The sequence below is a fragment of the Chrysemys picta genome, chromosome 3, assembly GCF_011386835.1.
Source record: "Chrysemys picta bellii isolate R12L10 chromosome 3, ASM1138683v2, whole genome shotgun sequence".
NCBI classification, from domain to species: Eukaryota; Metazoa; Chordata; order Testudines; family Emydidae; genus Chrysemys; species Chrysemys picta.
The window spans coordinates 98,957,271-98,978,814 of record NC_088793.1 but is presented as its reverse complement, the minus strand read 5'-3'; the positions used below and the strand labels follow the sequence as shown (position 1 = coordinate 98,978,814).

Here is a 21,544-nt window from a genome sequence, read left to right as displayed (position 1 = left end):
TGGACCTTTGGTCTGACCCAGTATGGCCGTTCTTATGTTCTTATTACTTTCAAGAAAGACAGGCTGGGATGCTTTTTTTTTTCTTTGCACACCAGAACTACACTCATGGTGGGGTATAGTGGGAAGAAGGGATGCTAATTCTGGGGCCAATCCAGCTCCCATTAAAGACAATGGGAGTTTTCATGTACTTTAATGAAAATTCCACTAGGGCCCCTCTCACCTACTTCATTCCAAAGTGAGCTATCTGAATGCTTGAGGAGTTGGTAGTGATGGCAGCAATTCTACAGGTGCCATTTGAAAGCTTCTGGATCAGGAGTTCCAGTTATTTACAATGCCACTCTCAATCTCAGCACTGATTACAGAGCCAACCCTACAACAATGAATATCATTTAGCTTCCAATAATGACTCAAAACACCATCAATAATATCCCCCACTTTAATATGTGCTTTATTTCCACCACAGGAACCTTAATTTTAATATTGAAACAAATAAAACTATTTTGGTCAGATAAAGCTACAACATGCACTAAACTATCTTCCCCAAACAACGCCTAATTTTCTCACTGAAATTGTTTAGGATTTGCTTTATGTACAAGAGACAGCAAGTTCTCACAACATTAAACAGTTTTATGAATGTGAAGTCTAAAGATTTTATTCATTTGTATGATTTCTGTACTTTATTCAGTGGAAAAAAATTACATGAACAGTATATAAACAAATGCTTATTTTTAATCTGAGGTGACACCCATCTGGTGTTATCCACTTTGGAAAGAAGGATACAACACATGTCTGTGAAACTGCTATACCACTGAGCAGAAAGCAACTTTGGTATAATTGACATTTAAAACCTTTATATGTTTCTACTGAAATCTTAGTGAGCATGTGATTAGACTGTGCTAGTGAAAAACCAACTGTTTTCAAATAGATTGGGGGGGGGGGAAACCTCTTAAAACACCAAATCCAAAAGACTCATTTTAGCTTAGGGATAACATTTGCAAAGGGGTCTAAGTGGTGGGGGGTGAAGAACCATAAAGAATGGACTCTCAGATGAAAAAATATTAAGAGAAATTACCTCATCCATATAAGAAGAATTTCCCTAGGCACAATCAGGAACTGTAATATTTCAAGATCAAGAGTCAAGCAAAAGCTGTTCCTTGGCAATAAAACTGTACACTTTATGTAAGGAAAGGCCAAACTTCTACTATTTGGTGTTCAGAAGAGACACAATAAATATCCTCGTTAAGTACGTTCAGTGACTTAGAATATCAAAGAGCAAGAGGCATGTGTTAATGAGTGTCTTTTCTTTTTGTTTAAACTGAATCACTGAAAAGTGACTCCCCGAGCACTTCTGCAGCACACTGCTGCACAAGGATTTAACTGAGCAGAGACGGAAAGTATTATTGCCAGCAACAAATGAATTCTCCCATCTTTAAAGGAAAAAGGCACACATACACATTCCTCATCTTGAATCAATAAACCTTGGGTGCCTTTCAACAATCTCAGGTTCTGCCAAAATGTTTACTTTATTATCACCACACCATTATTACCTTGGGGTGGTTCTAGATGTGCCAGCAAATCAAGATCAGTGCTGGGTTGAGGCTGCTGGCAAGTCATCTTTTCAAATGCAATGGTCTGGCCTAGGCCATGTCCTGGCATGTAACCCATATTGTCAGGGATAGTGGGATCTTATTAAATATTTTAAATAATATTTACAGCCCAAAATCACTAATGCAAAAAAAGTGCAGGAAATAAAGCAAATGTCAGTAGGTCAGTTTATTACTCTTGACCTAATCCTGCAAGCTGCTGAATGCCTACAGCAAGTTGTTTAGCATCCTGAACTCCCATTAGGGTGCTCATTGCAGAATTAGGTCCTATGACCATAAAGCCAATATACCACCAAAAAGCAACTTAATCAATCAATAAATAATCTTCTAATAGGTCTGCAGATGTCATCCTTCTTTTATCATCATGGGCTTTCATAACACCACACATAGAGGACTCATGCTTCCTGATACCGGGGGTGCCACAATCTAAAGGGGCTCTCCCCACCCCACCAGAGTTACCTGCGGAAGGTGGGGTGCCTCCCCCTCCCGCTACATGTTCAGCCATTCTACCTGGGAGCCACTTGTCAAACCAGCTGAAGCTGTCTGCTCCGTGTCATTGCTCTACACAGCACAGCAGCTGCCTGAGAGAGAGAGCCTGGCTGTGGAGGCAGCGGCCCACTCTCCACCCAGGGCCCAGCTGCCAGGGACAGGAGACAAGAGAGCTGGAAACCTGCCAGGGGGAGGGAGGGCTCCAGATCACTCAGCCCGTGTCCCCGGCAGCCGGGCCTGAGCACTGCCTCCCCATCTGGGCTCTGGCAGCCAGCCGCCACGCTGGATACAGCAGCGAGCCAGAGCAGCAAGCATGAGAAGCAGCTGTTCCCACCCCTTCTGCTCCCTGCCCGGGCCTACCTGCTGGGGACAGGAGCCGAGCATGCCGGGGGGCAGGTGCAGTGGGAGAAGGACAGAGCTCCTCTCCCTCCCCTACGTCAGGCCAAGTAGAAATCTGGGGAGGGGCATTTGACCCCACATATCCCCCCACACACATCACCTATGACAACAGCTACCACAGAATCTTGCTGCCCTTAAAATTTCCTTTTTAGCTTTAGCATGGATCCTACATTTCAATAATGATTTTGTGATAAATGGCTGCTGTAATAGTACCACTGCCATATTTTATGACCATCAGCATTCCCATATAGTATACCAGAAAAATCAATTGTTAAGGATTTGGTTTTTATTCACTGACAACTGCTCAGTTATAACATATTTCAGCAAGAGGAGCAAAATCTGTCCAAGACTTAGATTCGTCTGATTCTACTACCTGTCATGCTACCAGTCTCTCAGACTATCTGTGGACTCTGTTCAGTAGAGGACTTGCCAATAAAACACAGTCATAAATATAATCATTTTGGAATGCACCAGTGTGTGTGTGTGTGTGTGTGTGTGTGTGTATCACATTCTGGGGTGCAATCTAGACCGATGAAGGCTTGTGTCACCACCTGTTCTGCAACTTTTGGTGCCTCGCAATGCTTTGCTGCTGTAGCTCCCAATCTCAGCCCTGTCACAAACAGCATGCAGGTCATACCCTAAGTTTCTGTGTATTACTTCAGCCTATTAGCAACACTCCAGTCAACACTCTAGCTTCCACCAGCCTTGGTTACCACTTGCAGGGTGACCCCAATACACTTCCAGTCCTGGATTTTTCCCCAAAACGTGTTCTGCACTGTCCTGCCCTCTCCTATACAGATCAGATATTATAGGTTCATTGCCCCTATAACGGGTCAATATGCAAAAGTTTGCTACTTTAACTGGAGTTACCCAAACAGTTCAGTTTAAACACAATATTGGATTAGTTTTGATTAAAGAATAAAACAAGTTTATTTAATGACAAAGAGCTACATTTTAAGTGAGGCAAATATAACAGGTATTAAAGAAATGGTGACAGAAAAATAAAGATAAAATTCTTTCTAGAAACTAAAATTTAACAAACTAGACTTGGTTCAAGGTAAAATCTTTACCACATGTTTCCAGCAACAGGGCTGACCAAATTCTCATGTCAGAATGCCTCCGAAAATCCAAAAGCTGGTTCCTTTGTCTTCTTAGTTGCAAGAGAGCAAGAAAGATAGAATACCTGTGTTGTTTTTGACCAGACTTTCATAAAATATCAGGGTTGGAAGGGACCTCAGAAGGTCATCTAGTCCAACCCCTTGCTCAAAGCAGGACCAATCCCCAGACAGACTTTTGCCCCAAATTGCCCCTTCAAGGATTGACCTCACAACTGTGGGTTTAGCTGACCAGTGTTGAAACCACTGAGCTATCCCTCCCCCTCATAGTCCAGTCACCCTTTAAAATGCATTTTCCTGAAGGTTACCCTAGGTAAAATTCCTTCCCATTGTGAGGACGGAGATGTGGAGTCTTGTGATGAAAGACGTTCCATGTTGTTGGTTTGTTAAAATGCAGTTGCATCTGTTCCTGCTCCCCTCTGTTGCTAAAGAATGGCCACTTGACAGGTGATTACCAGACAAATCTGGGGCGGGGTTAAACCTATTCCTCAAAGTCAAAGGACAAGCTAATGCCTCTGGCCAGGTGTCAAATTTGATTGGCAAACACATTTCAGTCATAATTTCAGCTTATGTTCATAATTTTACATATAATGTTGCTACACATATTTTACCATGATATTATTGATTAGTGAGTTATTAGTTTTCAAATGATACCTCACAAGGCATATTTTTGACAAAGACTATTACAATAGCGTGCAGGATGTGAATACAGGCGTGCATTAGGTCACAGTGTGTCATCTGGGATTTAGAGGCACAACACAGTATCCAGGACATATATCCTGAAACTATCTGACCATTGATAGAAAAGCAAATGCACTATAGTAACAGCCAGAATGGGAAGGAGGAAAAATAATATTAATCAATATTTCTGTCATCTGGGGAAAAAATGAAACAAGAAACGGAAAGGGTTTCTCTTTCTGAAAATTCTGAAGCATTTTTTATCTTTGCTAGTATGTGTTCCGATGTGGGGGTGAGAAAATCAAGTTAGTAAGAAATCTTCCAGACCACAAGGCAATAAAAATTGTGTAGTCTGACTCAGTAATGAGTTCAAGAGATTGGGGAGCATAGAGATTTATTGGCAACCCAATTACCTAACAAGTTAGCTGTGTTTTCTGTACACAGAGGATATTACAACTCTTCTTGGAGGGATATATTTGCTTCCTAACCAAGGTAGGTTGCAACTGAAAGGTATGGCTTCCCTATGTATGTTTTGACTCCTGGCTATCCAAGAGAAGCCTGTCTTTTTTATGTTCTGTCACAAAAGCAGAGATCAACTGGACTGGTTTTATTGACAATCATGTCTTAAGCATTCAGCCATTAAAAATACAAGAGTTTCTCTTGGAGAATCCTTCGCTATAGAACTCCTTTCCCATGGTGGTATGGAAGAACCTGCATTTGTTAATCTTGGTGAAAGGTTAATCTATTTGCTTGGACATTTGTCTAAGGAGTAGGAGTCTGGGGGAAATAATAAGTACTGTATTGTTCTAGGGCAGGACTCTACTGGGGTTGACATTTATCAGCAATGTCTGTACATGATTTTGAATTTTGTAAAAGCATATTTTAAACAAACAGAGGAAAAGGCAGGGAAAAAAATACAGGGTAGGAGATATGCTAGATACTATACACATTACACAGGTAGTGATTAAAAATCTAACTATGTTGTCAAAACACTTACCACAGTTCTGTTTGTTTTTAAAAAATATTTTTTATGATTATATTTCCTCAGCATATTTGTTATCAAAAGCTGATGGCAGAATTGCTTTAAATGATCAGAAACAATGAGCACAATTATAAAATAACTTCAGCTCCGGCAGGCAAATATTTCAGAGAAAGAGTCCTTGAGAACCCAGGAGGAAAATATAATCTGCCACATACTATAGATCACTACTTTGTATATGCCCCTTAGTACCAGCAAAGTAAAAACCTGAAGTAGTGATGAGCGACACTCAAAAGGATCAGAGTTCAGCTTAAATTCTGATAAGTATCCAAAAGTTCAACGGCTTAAAAAGGCTTCTCATGTGTGTGAAATTTGGCTGGATGTTTCTTAGAAATGAGGTCCTCATTCTTTTACTCTAGGCCCCTTTTTCACCATTCTGGAAAAATAAGAGAGTCTTAAGTAGGAGTAAGTATGATTGTAACAAATGTTAATGCACATTCACTTCAAGACCTTTTACGTCGTCAGACTGGCGTAAAGGCACTTTTATGTATATAAGAATCAAGGGCTTCCTTGCAAGAATCTTAAATGTTCCAAATTCTCAACAACTATAATATTTTAAATAGTTGGCTTAATTTACTTCTACTACACTGTGAAAAATACAAACAACTATATAAAATCAATCTCAGAGTTGCAGGCCCTGGCTGAATCTCCCAGGGCCTCCAGAGCTAGATCTCTTTCAATATTCCAAACTTAGTTCTCTCTCTCTTTCCAGAGCCCTCTTTCTTGTGTCCCAAGACTTACTCGGTTGATTTTCAGTGCACACTGCCCTCTTTATCCCAGTATATGGGGTAAAAGAGGGATAATAGAGACTGGCATTTGTTGGTAATGAGGTGCACAATTTGGATTTGATCTAATCCCTCTTTGGTTACACTCTGCTTTTGGGGTGGAGGGAAGCTGCTGGCTTTATCTTTTATGTAACTACTTTGATTTTTGTCAAAAGCAGCTAAAGCCCGGGATATCTGGCATTTTTTTTCCATTGGTCAGGTATCTAAGTAAAAGTATGTAAAAAGCATGGATGTAAATACATTCCTAACACACAAAGTCCCAGTGGAATTAAAGTTGACTAATATAATTTCTACCATCTCCAGTCTAAACCAATGGCATGAAGATTAGCACACAACAAAACCAATCCTTTATTCCCTGCCTCCTTACCCTAATCTTTGAGGCCAGAAATTCAGATATGAAAAGGTGGTTTATTACATCACATAAAATTTCAATCTGAGAAAAATTACTCCCCTCCCTTGGAGGCAAGAAAATGGCTCACAGCTTAGTGTTAAGATCAAAGTTTGACACAGATGTATAGGACTAGTTTCTACCTACTACAGTGTGGACCATATCGATGGTGTGTCAAGTGTCACTGTAATATGGCTATGAGGCAAAACAGGTTCTGGTTCACCAACCACCCTTTAGATTGCCATTTTCAATTACAGCAACAAAATAATAAACAACAATATAGAAACCCTATTGTGTGAATAACATTTCCTACTACTCTACCGTAAGTTACACGTCACTTTGGAAGAGAGACTCTGATGTTGCTCCCTAAAGTATTAGTTTAACAAGTCCCAACCATGTGATTTGAGCCAGGAGAGGCAGGTCGACACAAGGGGCTTTGATCCACTAAATTAGAGGGACTCTGAACTGAGACTGCAAAGATGTACTTTCAGAGTCTAAAATAATGCCACAACTTTTGTGTAATCATTAAGATTTAGGACTCAAAAAGTGGGCTGTACCTGTTTTAGGAGAAAAATAAGTGGACATAGACACTGGTTTAATAAATTCCAAACATCTGGCACTTAATTTACACCATGGTACACACAGTTCCTACGGAATACAGCTGTGAACAGAGATGGGACAGCAGAAAGGCCTAGACTCATTTACTCAAAACTTCAGCAGTGGCTCTTCAGAAAAAACAACATTATGTTTTTCAGCTTGCATACATATTCCAACTCCGGTGTGTTTGTAACTTTCTTATTCAAACACTTTTTAGGAGGGGAAGCTTTGACTAATATTTTCAAACATGGGTGCCTGAAGTTATGATCCTAAATCCCTATTTAGGCACATAAATAAAAGGGCACTGATGTTCATTTGTACTGAGTACCCACAAATCGCAAAGTCAGATGGGATTTGCAGGTTCTCAGCATCTTTGAAAATGAGGCTAAGTTTATTGAGAAAAGTAAGTACAGATTTAGGAGCTTAATTTGAGGCACTGAGGTTTGGGCACTCAACTACCTAAATAAGACTTTGACCACTGCTCCCACAAACTTCAACAGGAGCTGAAGCTCCTCAACATCTCTGAAAAACAGGCCTCATTTTGATATGTAAATATGGGTTTATGTGCCCAATTTTAGGCACCCAAGTTTGAAAAAACTAGTGTCTCAGCCTAAGCTACATCTCTAATGAACATGTGACTTTCTTTGCTTTCTGTTGGCCAAGCGCTCTAAAGAACAGCTGAACCTCACTCCAGGATCCCTTCTGTGGTGTGCATTATGCGGATCCTGCCCTGGTGGCTGTAGGGAACTTCTTCCCAAGCAGCCATTAGGGCCAGTCAGACCTTAGATGGACACAAGTTAAGGAGGAGAGCGTGTGCTTGGCCCCTTCACAGAAGGTTTCTTTTTCTCAAGCATGAATCAGCAATACTACTACATTAGGCCATCCTGGAACACAGCTCTGGGGTAGATAAATACTAATAGGCTCTTGATACTAATTTGGCTTTTGATATTTTTTGATCAGGCTGGGTACTCACAAAACACTGATATTCATATTTTTTTCTTAGCTCTGTTTATATCTGGCCCCAAATGTTCAAATTCATATATAGCCCATATTACAGATATATTTTAAAACACAGTTGCAGATACATAAACAACTCCATTGCATGCAAACCTAAATGCTCAAGCTTTACAAAAGTCAGAAAGTAAAAAAAAGTACTGTACCGAAATGATGAAACCATCCATTTTTTATATGTGGAACCCATAATACGGCTGTGAAAAATTACTTAAAGATATTATCATATCCTATTTCTATTGGTCTTACTTTGTCCTTTCCATAACTGTAGTAATCAAAAAGGATTAAATGATTTTTTCCCATTCATCTCTCTCCCCTTAATGACTTTTTTCTTATTTGGTGGTTGTTTTGCAGAAAATTTTGCTTTGATTTCATCCTGCCTTCCACTGCCAGCAGTGTCTCTAAGGAGCTTTTCCCACCGACTGCTATACTGAGTTTTCATAGTACTAGCCTGAGTTCTATCCTGTTGTTTTCATGTTCCAGCCTTTCTGAGTTTAACTTGTCACAGTTGCCTAGTTCCATCATGTCTCTCTTTCAGCACGTAGCATCCCAGTTCTGCAATGTCATGTATATAAACCAAACAAAACCGAACACATAACTCTCCCTTTTGCAATTTTCTTCTTCATGACACTATTCCTATTAAGTTTACGGAGAAGCTGAGTAATAAGGCAGAAGTTCATTTTCTGTGGTTTCACTCATGGGCAATCAACTGGTTCTGTTCCAAAAGATAATCAACTGGTTCAGTTCATAAAAGATTATAATGAACCAGATGAAAATCCTCAAAGTGATGTTTGGGCAACACCAAATCATGAAATAAGGAGTTCAGAGTATACATTCATGAAAGTGCTGAACGCATTTCATAACTGGGGATGGGAGAACTGCTTCAGATGAAGTAATATGTCTCCCTCTCGCTCCCAGCCATTCTATTTTTTATATAGCTCCACATGGTGTATCTGGCACTGTTCAAAGCACTAAACATGCCATTTGAATAGCAGAGTCCCTGCCTCTGAAAGCTTGCATTCTAAAGGCACTAGCAGCTAAAATACAATTCAAAACATGAACAATAGAACAGAAGGTTTATCAGAAGTCTTCAGAAGTAGGAAAGCGAAGGTGACGGGGAGCTTAACTAGGGACCCAACCTAATTTTTAAACCAAATTTGAAAGAAATATTTTGAAATTCTAATCATTTCAAATTATGTTGTTTTTGTTTTTTCCTTTCCAGGACCAGAACTGGAAGGGATCACCATCTCACCTCCAACCACCTATCAGCTTCCCCGTGGATTTGCCAGTTTTCCCTATAGAAACCCTGCTAATCTTTCACAGTAGCTTCTGACCATTAGAGGACTTAAGGGAATCAATATCACCAGGAATATGACTTGCAACTCCAGGTCTCCATGAAAGTCCACTTATTTCCAATTTTTCCCCACTTCCTACCCCTGCCCTTCATTAAAGGGTGTAATCCTTTTAAAAAGGAATATTTTCCATTGTGCTGGAACTGATCTCATTGCATCAGAATCTCCTCTGCTGCATTATGAGGATGTATGCAAAACTACCCCTGGCTCCCAAAGCTAAAGCCCAGTGTCTAACACAATCACATGCAGGAGGCAAAACACTCCCTGTTCCTAGGTGATGCACATTTCATAGATATGGTGCTCCCACTACATGGAACAAAGGGTCCTGTTAAAATCAAATTCATAATTGCTCCTGCTACACTACCAGGCCAGCCCAATGTAAGTGTGTTTTTAATCCCAAGTAAACTTGCCATATGAACAGTCTGCCCAAAGCACAGTTACATTTACCAAATTCCATTGAATGAATATTTTTGATCAGCTATTAATTGTAACAGAATAATAAATCTTATACAGTATATGTACAATGCTTTGCATCCACGAATCTGAACATGCTTTATAAATATGAATCATACCTCAAAAACACTTTTGTGAGGAGGTAAATGATGATGTAATCACCATTGTACCAATGATAAACTCTTGCAGAGAGAAGTTATGTGACCATCCCAAGCTACCCCCCAAAATTAGTATCAAAGTCACGAGCAGAATCCAGAAGTCCTGATTCCTAGAACACACTATAACCACAAGGCATTATGAGTAAAGTTTTCAACAGTACCTAAGTGAATTAAGAGCTTAATTCCTAGGTCTTAAGCCCTTTTAAAAATATTTTACCCCTTTTCTTTAATTAATGCAAAAAGAATATAATTGCCTTTTTTAAATGAATGATAATCTTTCTGCTTCTTCTAAGTTAGATGTGTCACCTATTCAAATAACTCATTAGTTATTACTAACTATGATGCCCAATTACTTTATTATGCAGTACAGTCATAATAGAAAAATAATACAATTGCCCTCAAAAGGTATGGAATTATTTAATGAAGGAAATAGTAATTATTTTCCTAATTTTTTTTCATAAAATTAGAATTTGCTAAAAGCACTCCATGTATAGTCATAATTATTAGTAATAGAACATACTGCTAATGCGTTTCTGCAAATTACAGTTCATTATTTGCAGAAATAATGTGACAAATCTGTTTTTTAAAAGTTACACATTTTTTGTACTTACAGCAAGAACACATCAGCAAAATCACTGGCAATTATTGAATCTCATGTTTGCCAACAAAGATAAGGAGCAAAATCTTTTTTTAAAAATGATGCCACAGAGGCAACTTGTGACCTTCATCCATTCATGGCGACTGCGGTCTGTGATCCCAGCTGGAACAGACATCTCATTTTTTACTGAATACTCTATTAAAGCCTACAGCTCTCTGTGTGCAAAGAAAACCAGTTCTTATAGTATAGAGCTATATATTTGACATTTTAAAGCCAAGAATATTGATATATATCACCACTGTTGGGGGGCAAAATTATCCCTTGGCCTATGCCAGGTGGTAAGTGGTACACGGTGCCTCCTTAACTGCATGGACTACTCACATTGCCAGCCAGAGCATGGAAAGAGCACAGGCTTCACAACTTCCCGCACTTCTGTGAAGATGGATAGGAATGAAAGGGCAGATCCTTGACTCTGCTCCTCCAAAGCACCGACTGCACAGCTGAGCTGGTGCAGAAGGAGAAGTCATCTGATACTGGTCTACGCTTAAAGCACTTTCTCTGGACTATACTTTGAACAGTGAATTGTGTAGCGACCATGGGCTAGGGGTAACAGTACAATCTCCCCTTTTCACACTATCACACACTTTATGTTTTATTTAAATAAACTAATATAGCAGTCACAGTGTGCTAATTGTAATATGCTATTGGTATCTGCAGAAATTCCTGAAATACAGTCAAACCACCACCTCATGTAAATTTCAGTATAGGCACTGTAACTCTATAGTCACCACAGCCCTTTTTATGTAAGCAAAACATAGAATTAAAGAAAGCTCTTCTTGGTTTTTCCCTGTCACAGTTTGGATACCAGCACTAAAGGGGATGGAATAATTTATGAGGTTGGGATTGACATAAGGGAATTATTGGCAGATAGGGGAGCCTTATTCTTAAAACTGTTGAATGAAACCATCCTACTATCTAACAATCAGAGAAGGAATGCCTTGGGGGGCAGGGGTGAATGGTGAAGGATAAGGATGCTAATTTATTTCTGATGCATGAGAGCTATTTGCATGTTAATGGATCCGAGCCAGCAAGAGAGAAAATCAATGTGTAGGGAGAAGGCAGGTAATAGTACCTGTGTCATAACTATAAAGGGAAGGGGGTAACAGCTGTCCTGTGTACATACTATAAAATCCCTCCTGGCCAGAGACTCCAAAATCCTTTTCCCTGTAAAGGGTTAAGAAGCTCAGGTAACCTGGCTGGCATCTGACCCAAAGGACCAATAAGGGGACAAGATACTTTCAAATCTTTGGGGGGGGGGGAGGCCTTGTTTGTGCTCTTTGTTTGGGAGTTCGTTGGCTCTTGGGACTGAAGGGACCAGACATCAATCCAGGTTCTCCACATCTTTCTAAACAAGTCTCTCCTATTTCAAACTTGTAAGTAAATACCCAGGCAAGGCATCTTAGTTTTACTTTGTTTTCTCAACTTGTAAATGTACCTTTTACTAGAGTGTTTATCTTTGTTTGCTGTACTTTAAACCTAAGACTAGAGGGGAGTCCTCTGAGCTCTTTAAGTTTGATTACCCTGTAAAGTTATTTTCCACACTGATTTTACAAAGATGATTTTTTACCTTTTTCTTTAATTAAAAGCCTTTTTAAGAACCTGATTGATTTTTCCTTGTTTTTAGATCCAAGGGAACTGGATCTGTATTCACCAGGAGTTGGTGGGAGAAAGAAGGGGGGATGGTTAATTTCTCCTTGTTTTAAGATCCAAGGGGTTTGGATCTGTATTCACCAGGGAATTGGTGAAGGTCTCTCAAGGCTACCCAGGGAAGGGAATTAGCTTTGGGATGGTGGCAGCGGACCAGACCTAAGCTGGTAGTTAAGCTTAGAAGTTTTCATGCAGGCCCCCATATTTGTACCCTAAAGTTCAAAGTCGGGAAGCAGCCTTGACAACCTGTAAGGTCAAAGGAACATTTTTAAAGGGCGGAAGACTAAAATCAAACCTGTTCCAGCAAAAAACAAATATCTTATTGGATACAATAAAAATATTCATTAGACACTGGGCCAGGGATATGAGATGATGACATAGGTGAGTGACCGGAACAACCTCATTTTCAATATAATAATTGTGACAGGTTGAGTCACAGAGACCCCCTTTGGACTGCCACCTGATGTACTGAGACTACCTCTGAGCCTGTTTTCCCTGCCATCTTGGGACTTCTGAACTCTGCCTTGTTGAGCCAGACACGCTAGCCTACTGCAAACACAAACCCAGGTCTGAACCACATCCCCCAAAAGCTGCAGACTTAACTGAAAACAGCTTAAGAAGTGTTCCTGTCTCCATCACCTAGATACCCAGTTCCCAATGAGATCCAAACCCCAAATAAATCCGTTTTACTCTGTATAAAGCTTATACAGGGTAAACTTATAAACTGTCTGCCCTCTATAACACTGATGGAGAGATATGCACAGCTGTTTGCTCCCCCAGGTATTAATCACTTACTCTAGGTCAATTAATAAGCAAACGTGATTTTATGAAATATAAAAAGTAGGATTTAAGTAATTCCAAGTAATAACAGACAGAACAAAGTAAGTTACCAAGAAAAATAAAATGAAACACGCAAGTCTAAGCCTAATACATTAGGCAACTGATTACAGATAAAATCTCACCCTCAGAGATGTTCCAATAAGCTTCTTTCACAGACTAGACTCCTTTCTAGTCTGGGCCCAATCCTTTCCCCTGGTACAGTCCTTGTTGCAGCTCAGGTGGTAGCTAGGGGATTTCTCATGACTGCAGTCCCCTTTGTTCTGTTCCACCCCCTTATATACCTTTGGCACAAGGCGGGAATCCTTTGTCTCTTGGTCCCCACCCCTCTTTCTAAATGGAAAAGCACCAGGTTTAAGATGGATTCCAGTACTAGGTGACATGGTCACATGTCCTATAAGACCCCAAGCCTTCATTTTTCCCGGCCTAACGCACAGGAAGGCTTGCAAGTAAACAGAGCCATCTACAGTCAATTGTCCTGATTAATGGAAGCCATCAAGATTCCAAACCACCATTAATGGCCCACACTTTGCATAATTACAATAGGACCTCAGAGTTATATTTCATATTTCTAGTTTCAAATACAAGAATGATACATTCATACAAATAGGATGAACACACTCAGTAGATTATAAGCATTGTAATGATACCTTACAAGAGACCTTTCGCATGAAGCATATTCCAGTTACATTATATTCACACTCATTAGCATATTTTCATAAAATCATATGGAGTGCAACGTCACAGTAATGACAAAGGTGGTTCCAGGGTTAGAATGCTAACAATGAAAGGGACTCACATCTGAACTTCAGAGCATTTCCAGGTATAACAGGAGCAAGGGACCATGTCTGCAAATCCATTTTCTCAAATTCTCTGACCATTGCAGCACCACCAGAGGGAAAGTTAATATAAAACAACCACAAGCATTTTTACCACTGTGTATCTAGATGGTGGTTTATCTGTTCTGAGGAAATGAAAGAAATAATTCTAGAAAATTAAGCATCATATTTTTGATAGATTTTGATTAACTTCAAGTGTGAGGCCCAAACTAGACAAGGCTAGGGACTCCTATTCCTAGATATGTTTTCTTGTACACTTACATTTGATTTAATTTTATTTTCTAATAAACTGTGTTTTATTCAAGACTCTTTTGGACCATTGACTCTTTCTGGGATAATCAGCTACAGTCCTGTAATCCTGGAGAGAGGTTAATGGTCCTTCTGAGAAGTAATAATTGAGGATATGCGACACTCAGATTCTGGATGAAAGCCATAAACCAAGAAATCCTATCCAGGGATTAAAGTACATTGAATTAGGAGGTTGTAGGAGGATCTCTGCACACTTAGCTACAGAGAAGGGAGAGTTGTGAGGGCTGTGCTACTTACCCAAGCCAGGGAGAGATGGGGACATTCCCCTTTGCTTTTACAAAGGAAAAAAGAACTGCATTTTCCTCACATTAGCCCATCCCATAAATCATCTTGGTATATGGGACAAGCCTATAGACCACAGAAAAGAGGGGACTTTGAGGGGACCTGGTGACAATATTCCATTGTCTTGGGGATAAGGTCAAAGCCTATTAGATTATCTAGTCCATCTTTAATTTCTATGATATTGAGTAGCAGGATGATAAGTCTAATAGCATGATGTGTATTTCTGGTGACGGATAGTTATTCTGTATTTGCATTAGCACAATACAAATAAAACTACTTTTCCTCCAGCACCCAAAATCCTTTTGCTTGCATGTCTGGCATAATCCAGCAAATTTGTGAGCATCAAATAACGGTATTCCAGAAAACTACAGCTGTCAAGAATACCATAGAAAGAGACAGAGATGATTGGCAGAAGATGCAACATGAAACCTGAGGCTACTCCTTCTGAGTCTATGCAAATACAACAGGCCTTGTTAACTCTCCAAGTAGCCCAGGTTTAATTTAAAACCAGTTGACAGCTTGCAAAGCTTTCAGTAACGAGAAGCAATTTATTTAAGGGCTTTGTTAGCCAAAAAAAAACTTTAAGTGCACCTATCCTTAGCAAAACTGAAGACATTCTTAGTGCTTTATTATTTTAGTAGTTAAAAATGCAGCATTTTAAACCTATTAAACCTTTAATAAATGTGTTGTCCCCACACATACCATTTTTAATTAGACTTATTTCTAAAGATCCAAACCTACAGCTGAAACAAACATATAATACTTCATATTTAGACTAATTCAAAATATGTCTTAAAAGCAAATAACCTGAAATCTGATTTTCTAAAAAAAAACATATGAATAAGCTACATTGTGCATAGTCCATATAACTCAGTATGTTATAATGAAGCTGGGAGTATCTTTATGATCCAAAAGCATCACTGACAAAATAAGGAGTGACGAATGAGACAGCAATTATGTGCGTGAGAAAGGTTTGCAGAAACAAAGAACAGACAGTACCTGTCGAAGGTCCAATGTAATGGTAACATGATGATATTCTATCCCATTTTGGATACTGGGACTCTGCCACCAAGTGTTCTTCCCATCAATTGCATTAGTTATTGGGTGTCGTTCTATTGGATCATTGGCAATATGTAAAAGAAAAACATCTTTAGAATCGTCAGCAGTGGTTTGGTGGTAGCATTTAGTTAATACAGGATATGAATATAATATTGTACATAAAAGTACTTCCATGTGTTTGTTGGTGTTATGGCAGAGTATGCAACATGCTCTAAAGGTGAACCACAAAGCTTTCTTAAGAAATAAGTATCAAAAAGACTTTTTAAAACCCCAAATCAATAACAGAATACAAGTATAGACTTAAAAAGACAAAGTAGTACATTAAAACAAAATAACTGATAATCTGTTTTTCTTTTATTTTTGAAGGAAGTTTAATATTAAATGTTTGCCTTGCAACCTCCAAGGAGACCACAGCCACCTAAACCAGCATCTCCAGGCAGGTAGTGTGAGATCATCAGCTAATGTAATGAACACAAACCAGGAATTTAGGACTTGGCAGGCAGGTGAAGGAGAAGGTACTGTGGTTCATTTGCTAGTATTTGTGTTTGGAACTGCAATCATGCAGTTTTCATACAGAAATTTTATTCTATTCTACATAGAGCTAATCCAAGAACCATCACTGTATGTATCTGAGTGCTTTTATAATCCACTGCTTAAAATGATAGAGATTTCCATCTCTTTCTCTCTCCCCTCAAGGTTCTCCTCAAGACCCTTTGAACTATTTATGGTATGGTATTTAGAAGGTATTGGGTCTTGCTTGCATTCTCTGCATTTGGGTAAATATCACCCAGTAATTGCAAAGAGTATTTTTTGTCTATCCATGTTTCAGGAGAATCTGCTCTTGTGCATACAGGATGGTACCCTACGCACAATTCTAAAGGATCTGATCCTGCACCCACAGAAATCACTGATTTACCTGGGAGCAAGACTACATCCAAAGCAGGGAAAAAATCAGAAGTTATTTAAAAAATAATTTGTCTCCTTCCCCCAGCTACTAGATATGGAAGACATTATACACAGTCAGAGAATGTATTATTCTTGTGGTGTCGAGCACATGATAAATGTTACCTTTTCACCTAGAATAACTTCCTAAAAATACATTGCTAGATATATAAAATGGGAAGAAAAAGAAGTTATTTATTGTTCTTAGATTCCTAAGGGACTAAATCAAACTGGAGAGTTTACCACCTTTTATTTGTTGTTTAAGTCAACTAAGCAGATTGAAAGTCTGGTTTTTGGGGGGTTCGTATCACGTCAGCTGTCTGTGGAGGACAGGAATCCTGCCTCATTAATGAAAGCCAGAATGTCTGAACATATTTAAAGAAACAATTAAAGTGTTTTGTGGGAGTGAGGGGAGGTGTCAGTCCTTAAAACTGCAAATGCCAGAAGTGTATTTAAATATCAAATGATTCAGTGGCACCAGTAAGCACTAGCATTTGCTTGGTATAATATTAGTGGTACAAATGGAAGCAGAATTGGTGTGGGTAATTGGGAAATATTTGCCTGAATATATAGTTAGATCAGAAAGAGTTGTTATAGAAATCAGGCAGGGAGTGTAAAACAACAGCCCAGATAAGAAGCCTCCCCTCAAATACAATAGTCAGGTTTATACCCATGAAGAGGGACTGCTCAGATCCCACTCTGGCGACAGAGCTATTTGGCTCAGGCCAAGAAGGGAGGGATCAAAAGCTGACAGAGAGAGAGAGCTTGCTGCAGTAAGCGGGCTACAGTTTGGTCCCCAAGAGAATGGGGGACATCAGGGCTAAGTCATGTCTACCTAGGGCCTCAAGGGGAACAAGAAAGTAGGTAGGGCTTCTGGTTTTAGGTTTTAACCAATCAATACCTCCAATACAATTTTTTCTTAATCAGGGTTTATTCAGTAAACACTGTAAAAACTCCAGAAACAGTTACTAAGTATCTAAAGGCTTGTCTAGAAGGAGGCGTAATGTGCTCTATAGGGTGTGATTTCTAAAGTGCTGTAATCTGTTGTGCATTAATTAATTGTGCAGTAATCTGTTGTGCATGCAGACCCTGCTGGTGTGCACTAAAGATTCCCCTAGTGCACTTTAATGTAGTGCTGTTTGAAATAGTACTACATTAAAGTGCACAAGGCAACATTACAAAGAGATTATTCATTACAGTATATACTATTGTATATGTACAATATAAACTCCAATTTCTGAACATCTACAAAATACTCAAAAATCAATAAAAATACAACCTGAAAAATGTCACTGCATATTACCGCTATCCACAAGAGCACTTGCAGGTGACAAGTCCATTGGGCTTGCTAGGTATTATGGTAGGCTACCTGGGGCGGGGGGAGGGTGGAACTACAGAGACCCAATTGGGGAGTGGTTATGCCACAGAGCCGCATCCCAAACAGAAGTGGAGGCAAGGCCTGCCACTCAAAACGCAGAGGACTGGACAAAAGGCATCAGCAGGGCAGCTTATCCAGGGACCATGACAACTGGCATCATCTCTGTATTTCACACACACACACACACACACACACACACACACACCCACCGAGAGAGAGAAAAGCCAATGCTCTAGGCATTGTCAAAGATAACAACTCTGATCATCATTACAGCTCCTGTCTTAAAATGTGTGCTTGCAAAAATCATCTGTAAATTCAACTCAGGGCTCCTAGGTGATTGTGATAGACGTTGTCTAATTGGAAATTTTGATATCAGTCTCCTCCAGCCAAACTGATATGAGATTTAGTCCTGAAAAGTAGGGTTGGAAGATGAATGAACAATTAACTGTAATCCCCATTATGAAAGTTTAATCATAATTAATTTGAAAACATTTATTAATTGCTGGCATGTTTTCCCTATTTAATGTGAGAGAGAAAATAATATAACATTTGCAAAAGGGGCAGGACTGAAAAGCTACTCCAAGGACTAATCTGACTGATGGGGGGAGGGATAACTCAGTGGTTTGAGCATTGGCCAGCGTTGTGAATTCAATCCTTAAAGGGGCCACTTACGGATCTGAGGCAAAAATCAGTACTTGGTCCTGCTAGTGAAGGCAGGGTCCCTTCCAGTTCTATGAGACAGGTATATCTCCATATTTTATTATGATGATAAGGGGAATCGCACCCAAAGTAAGCTAATCCCACTGTTCCCTTTAATTTGGGCTCACATGCGATTAACCAGGGAGTCTGTTCATTTCCTTCTACAGTAATTAAGGGCAGGCACACCAGACTCACAGATTCCAAGGGGATCACTTAAAGTCTGGTTACATTACATGGTACTCTGATTAATGACAGGTTTCAGAGTAGCAGCCATGTTAGTCTGTATCTGCAAAAAGAACATGAGTACTTGTGGCACCTTAGAGACTAACAAATTTATTTGAGCATAAGCTTTCGTGGGCTACAGCCCACTTCTTTGGAGGCATAGAATGGAACATAGACTGAGGAGATATATATACACACACATCGAGAGAGCATGAAAAGGTGGGAGTTGTCTTACCAACTCTGAGAGGCCAATTAAGTAAGACTCCTCCGGACGGTTGAAACAACAGACTGGACTTCTACATAGATTGCTTCCGTCAACGTGCAGAGGCTGAAATTGTGGAAAAGCAACATCACTTGCCCAGGGCCGGCTCCAGGCACCAGCCCACCAAGCATCTGCTTGGGGCGGCGCCTGGAGGGGGGCGGCGCGGCGGGGCGCTCCGGCCCGACAGCAGGGCCGTGACTGGGCTCACCGCCCTCCCCGCGGCATTCCCGCCGCCGGGGAGAGCGGAGCCGCAGCGGGCTCGCCGCCCTCCCCGCGGCGCTCTGGCCGCTGGGGAGAGCAGAGAGTCCTGACCAGGCTCGCTGCCCTGCTCCCGGCGCTCTGGCCGCTGGGGGCTCTCCACTCTCCCCCCGGCGCTCTGGCCGCCAGGGAGAGCAGAGAGCCCCAGCCGGGCTCGCCGCCCTGCTCCCGGCGTGCTGGCCGCCAGGGGCTCTCCAATCTCTCCCCAGCGCTTTGGCCGCCGGGGCTCTCCACTCTCTCCCCCCCCCCCAGCGCTCTGGCCGCCGGGGAGAGTGGAGAGCCCCGGCCGGGCTCACTGCCCTCCTCCCGGCACTCTGGGCGCCGGGGAGAGTGGAGAGTCCCGGCTGGGCTCTCCGCCCTCCTCCTGGCGCTCTGGCCGCCAGGGGCTCGCCGCCAGGGAGAGCGGAGAGCCCCGGACGGGCTCTCTGCCCTGCTCCTGGCGCTCTGGCCGCTGGGGAGAGCGGGGAGCGGCGGCGGGCTCTCCGCCCTCCTCCCGGTGCTCTAGCCGCGCTGGGGGCGGGGGCGGCGGAGGGCTTTTTTGCCTAAGGCAGCAAAAAAGCCAGAGCCGGCCCTGCACTTGCCCCATAACCTCAGCCATGCTGCCATGCTGAACACAACGCCATCTACAGCCTCAGAAACAACTCTGACATCATAATCAAAAAGGCTGACAAAGGAGGTGCTGTCGTCATCATGAATAAATTGGAATATGACCAAGAGGCTGCTAGACAGCTCTCTAACACCACATTCTACAGGATGACCTTACATTATCCTCTGATCCCACTGAGGATTACCTAAAGAAACTACACCATCTGCTAAAAAAACTCCCTGACAAAGCACAGGAACAAATCTGTACAGACACATGCCTAGAACCCCAACCAGGGGTATTCTATTTGCTACCCAAGATCCATAAACCTGGAAATCCTGGACGTTCCATCATCTCAGGCATTGGCACCCTAACATCAGGATTGTCTGGCTATGTGGACTCTCCTCAGGCCCTACGCTACCAGCACTCCCAGCTATCTTTGAGACACCACTGACTTCCTGAGGAAACTACAATCCATCAGTGATCTTCCAGAAAACACCATCCTGGCCACTATGGATGTAGAAGCCCTCTACACCAATATTCCACACAAAGATGGACTACAAGCTATCAGGAACAGTATCCCCGATAATGTCACAGCTAACCTGGTGGCTGAACTTTGTGACTTTGTCCTCACCCACAGCTATTTCACATTTGGGGACAATATATACCTTCAAGTCAGCGGCACTGCTATGGGTACCCGCATGGCCCCACAGTATGCCAACACTTTTATGGCTGACTTAGAACAACGCTTCCTTAGCTCTCGTCCCCTAATGCCCCTACTCTACTTGCGCTACATTGATGACATCTTCATCATCTGGACCCATGGAAAAGAAACTCTTGAGGAATTCCACCATGATTTCAATAATTTCCATCCCACCATCAACCTCAGCCTAGATCAATCCACACAAGCGGTCCATTTCCTGGACACTACTGTGCTAATAAGCGATGGTCACATAAATACCACCCTATACCAGAAACCTACTGACCGCTATACTTACCTACATGCCTCCAGCTTCCATCCAGAACACACCACACGATCCATTGTCTACAGCCAAGCTCTAAGATACAACCGCATTTGCTCCAATCCCGCAGACAGAGACAAGCACCTACAAGATCTCTATCAAGCATTCTTAAAACTACAATACCCACCCGCTGAAGTGAAAAAATAGATTGACAGAGCCAGATGAATACCCAGAAGTCACCTCCTACAAGACAGGCCCAACAAAGAAAATAACAGAACACCACTAGCTGTCACCTTCAGCCCCCAACTAAAACCTCTCCAGCGCATCAAAGATCTACAACCTATCCTGAAAGATGATCCCTCACTCTCACAGATCTTGGGAGACAGACCTGTCCTTGCTTACAGACAACCCCCCAACCTGAAGCAAATACTCACCAGCAACCACACATCACTGAACAAAAACACTGACCCAGGAACCTATCCTTGCAACAAAGCCCGATGCCAACTCTGTCCACATATCTATTCAAGTGACATCATCAT

General features: G+C 41.3%; 1 protein-coding gene across 7 annotated transcripts in view; it reads right to left on the bottom strand.

Moving 5' to 3' along the window:
• LAMA2 (laminin subunit alpha 2) overlaps positions 1–21,544 on the bottom strand; it is a 470,353-nt gene that overhangs the window by 304,403 nt on the left and 144,406 nt on the right. For all 7 annotated transcript variants that reach the window (XM_065588563.1, XM_065588564.1, XM_065588566.1 and 4 more), the window contains exon 3: positions 15,640–15,752. In XM_065588563.1, the coding sequence (XP_065444635.1) occupies positions 15,640–15,752 (113 nt within the window). The remainder of the gene's footprint in view (positions 1–15,639; positions 15,753–21,544) is intronic.